The sequence below is a fragment of the Austrofundulus limnaeus genome, unplaced genomic scaffold (genome assembly GCF_001266775.1).
Source record: "Austrofundulus limnaeus strain Quisiro unplaced genomic scaffold, Austrofundulus_limnaeus-1.0 Scaffold81, whole genome shotgun sequence".
Taxonomy (NCBI): Eukaryota; Metazoa; Chordata; class Actinopteri; order Cyprinodontiformes; family Rivulidae; genus Austrofundulus; species Austrofundulus limnaeus.
The window spans coordinates 1,520,773-1,524,831 of NW_013952483.1; the positions used below are offsets into that span (position 1 = coordinate 1,520,773).

Genomic DNA, 4,059 nt, shown 5'->3' on the forward strand with positions numbered 1-4,059 from the left:
ATACATTGGTAATGTCTGACTGGGCCTCGTGTCACTTTTATGTTCAACAAATTGGGCCCTGAGGTCAAAAAGTTTAAGAACCCCTGCTTTAGAGGATATATGTGTGATCTACTATCCCTTGATAAATATTAACATATCATGAAGTTGACTGAATTAACCCTTTTAAAATACACTGAGCATTGCAGCATACGTCCAAGACACAATGTTCACACATTACTGGCTTATTCAGTACACTTAATGCTGCTTATCTTCATCCACATGTTATCCCTTTATGCCAAWACTCATAAACACATTTAATGTAAAGCTTTTAAAGTAGCATTTTACATTAAACRCACATTTCTCCACTGGGAGCTTATCTATTAGAGTCATCTTCAACAGCATCTCACAGCTGATATAACAATTTTAATATATACATATTTCAGTCCGTGTGAAATGAACCTGTTAATAGGCTCATTTCTTCTCATTCATTTGCTAATATTTTACTTTCAAGAAGAAAAACTCATTTAACTCCCATAGAACTGCATACCAGGTCAAAGCACAGATCATAATTTTTTAATGTTGTGTTTATTTGTGCATGCTAAGCTAATCAGGCRCTCTGCTGGCTTAATAAATAATAATAATAATGAATTTAATTTGTACCGCACTTTTCATTAACAAAAATCTCAAAGTGCTACAAAAACAAAACAACTCTGTTAAAAGTAATTAAAACCAATGATAAAATCATGCAGAGGAATAAGCTTGATTAAAAATAAAAGTRTTCAAGCATTTTTTAAAGTCATCCAATGACTGCGGTGCTCTCAGGTAGTCAGGGAGGGTGTTCCAGAGGCGGGGGGCAGCAGCCACACAGAATACCCGATCTCCCATGGTCCTTAATTTAGTCCGTGGAAGGTGGAGGAGGTTACTGTTCTGTGATCGGAGGGAGCCGATGGATGAATATGAGACAATAAGGTCCTTCAGATAATCTGGTGCAGTTCCGTGTAAACACTGATAGGTAATGAGAGCAGTCTTGCATTGAATTCTGTAGGTGACAGGAAGCCAGTGGAGGTTATGGAGAATGGGTGTAATGTGTTCAGATTTACGAGCTCTCAATAAAATCCTGGCAGCACTGTTTTGAATGTATTGAAGCTTCTGAAGGTTTTTGCCAGGGATTCCGATAAACAGAGAGTTACAGCAGTCGAGTCTGGAGGAGACAAAGGCATGGACGAGTTTCTCTGCATCAGCAAAAGTGAGAGATGGACGAAGTTTGAAGATATTACATAGATGGAAAAAACAGGTTTTAAACAGATGCTTGATGTGATTTTCAAATGTYAGATGAGAGTCCATTCTCACCCCAAGGTTAGTAACAGAGGTGGAGAGGGGGATGTCTTGARCAGAGAAGGAAATAGCTGTTATAGTTGAAGTTTGAACCTGATGAGGGGTGCCGATCAGTATGACCTCGGTTTTGGAGCAGTTTAATTGAAGAAAGTTCTGGCTCATCCCTGCCCTAATCTCCTCCAGGCAGGWAGTGAGGGCAGTGAGTGAAGATGGAGATGACAGTGGTGATGATGATGCTCCAGTCCTGATGTACAGCAGTGTATCATCAGCATAACAGTGAAAAGAAATGTTGTGATGATTAATGATTTGACCTAAAGGAAGCATGTAAAGGGAAAACAGCAGGGGCCCAAGAACCGACCCTTGAGGGACCCCACAGGTAACACAGACAGTCTGGGACTTGGCACTGCCAAGACTAACATATCCCAGCCTATTGGAGAGGAATGATTTAAACCAGTCCAGGACAGTGTCACAGAGACCGACCTCCACTTGAAGACGGTGGAGGAGGATACTGTGATCCACAGTGTCGAAAGCTGTGGTGAGGTCCAGAAGGAGAAGAAGGGAAGGAGAACCAGTATCAGCAGCCATGAAGACATCGTTGGTAACTCTCAGCAATGCGGTCTCAGTACTGTGAGCAGCACGAAAGCCATCTTGTACTGTACATGCACAAGAATGGTCTCAAACTTTCATAACTTAAAAAAAAAAATTGCAGTAAGTATATTTATCAAAATGTCAAACTATTTTTTTCCTAACATGACCTTTCTTTCAGGCTATTACATGCCACTAGACATCAGTAAGCCTGCATCTTTAAACATTCATCATGAAAGTCACGTTTGAACATAGCACACACACACAGTTACACTTGGAGACACAAGAACTTGCATCCCCAGACTCGCTGGCTCCTACAGTGATATGGCCCTCAGAGGACAGGCCTGCAATGCAGCATCTGTGTGACGCGCACTCACACACACACACATACACACACATCGTGAGATGGCGGCATGTAAAGTGCTCGGTTCGTAGGAGGGAGACGAGGCAATAGAGAGCGCTGTTATGAGAGTGCCGAAGCCTGATAAAAGGTGGAGGAGTGAGTAGGAGGAACATTAGTGGTAGGAGGTGGAGGTAGGTGAAGATGAGGGTGGAAAAAAAGAAACAGGTGGGAGGAAAATTTTAAAGTGCTAAGAAATTCAACTAAAGAAGAAAGAAAAGCAGGTACGAACTGTGGAGAAGATAAATGGACTGCTTAATTAGCTTGGTGGTTACATTGTCTGACGGGAGGTTTCATGGTTGATGTATTCACAGTTTACCAGTGACTTCATCTCTACACAATGGACACATCATGTGTCAGCTCTGCAAGGGTATCAAAAAATAGCTTTCAACCTGCTGAGAATAAACTACTTGTATATGCAAGGACGTTTTCACGAAGCGTCTGAAGGCTACACGATGCCGCCATTTTATTTTGCTTTACTAATTGCTGTAATTATTTTTGAAGAGTTGTTATGCAAGAACAGCCTGTAATTAGCGTTCAGTCTACTGATAGCCAAGATAATTTATGCCAGTTTATAAAACCTCCTAAACAATACAAAGTAGCACAATAACAATTACAAGAAACCAAACTGAGTATTTTTAGGAAAAAAAATGCACAAAAATAAAGCAATTCTTAAAAAGTCTAATGTTTTACTGACAGAATTATTATTATTATTATTATTATTATTATTATTATTATTAACAATAATTATAATAGATCATGTTTGCCTTTTCCCAAAAATTGACAGATCACTGCTGTTTCAATGCAAAGAGCATTTTTCTGAAGATGATGACAKATCTGTGTGTGCGAGTGTGTGTGTTTTTGTCTAGGCTCAATTGTTAATGCTGTGTCTGCAGTATATCTTCCATTGACAGCAGCTCTGTTGTTTTAACATGAATCCTGCCACGCTGGGTGAAATGTGTTCTTCAGTGAATAGCCACAGCCTCGGCAGTTGTGCAGCTGAGTATTTTGGGCTCTCAACAGTATAAATGCATGACTTTGTGTGAATTTGAAGTGCATAAAAACAACATAGTACCATTTTACATTTCCTTGCATATAACATATTATGTTTTCAGCTTTTAGGATACTCACACATACATGCAAATACGTCTCTTGGTACCTTAACAATATATATTTAGAAAAAAACACAATTGATGTGACTCTAGCTAAAAAGTCAGAAACTTTGAGGCTTGCTTTAGTACATTTTTTTTATTCTTGTCTGGCTTTTGTGTGTTTTTCGGTCAGTAGTGGAGACTTTCCTGGGTCTTCTTCTATGAACTATATTATGATACAAAATGTGACAGATGATCAGAAAGTGATGCACCTTGACCTTGGAGCTCAGCTTGAATAGTCACCACATCCTCACTCCCAACTTGTCACATATTGACGCTTGGTCCAGGTTCCCTCTTTGTCCGGTTTTGACCTGTCAGGTAACCCACTTGTGCCAGTGATGCACCACATTGGGTCTTTCGGTTGGGGTCCATGGTTAATATCAGGGATCAGGGTTACTGGTTTATTTTAGGTAGTAAGTTCAAGGATTGAATGTCTTGGCCTAATAGAAGTTAAGTTTATGGTTTGTTACGGTTAGTTGTTGTGCATTTTCTACACTTTTCAAAAATATGACAGCAGGCTCCTCCTCCTTGTTCTCACTTCGTCAATTACTTCAATTCAATTCAATTAAAAAAATGCATTAAACAAAATAACTTTATACAATAGAAAAC

General features: G+C 39.5%; 2 protein-coding genes across 2 annotated transcripts in view; one reads left to right on the forward strand and one right to left on the reverse strand.

The window, feature by feature from the left end:
• Positions 1 to 4,059, forward strand: part of map2 (microtubule-associated protein 2) — a gene marked incomplete in the record, with an annotated part of 99,599 nt that overhangs the window by 40,134 nt on the left and 55,406 nt on the right.
• On the reverse strand, positions 995 to 1,903 carry LOC106519744 (RNA-directed DNA polymerase from mobile element jockey; the record flags this gene model as incomplete). Its single annotated transcript, XM_014011536.1, is given in 1 exon segment — positions 995 to 1,903. A coding segment is annotated over 1 exon segment (905 nt), but the record flags the coding sequence as incomplete, so codon positions are not given.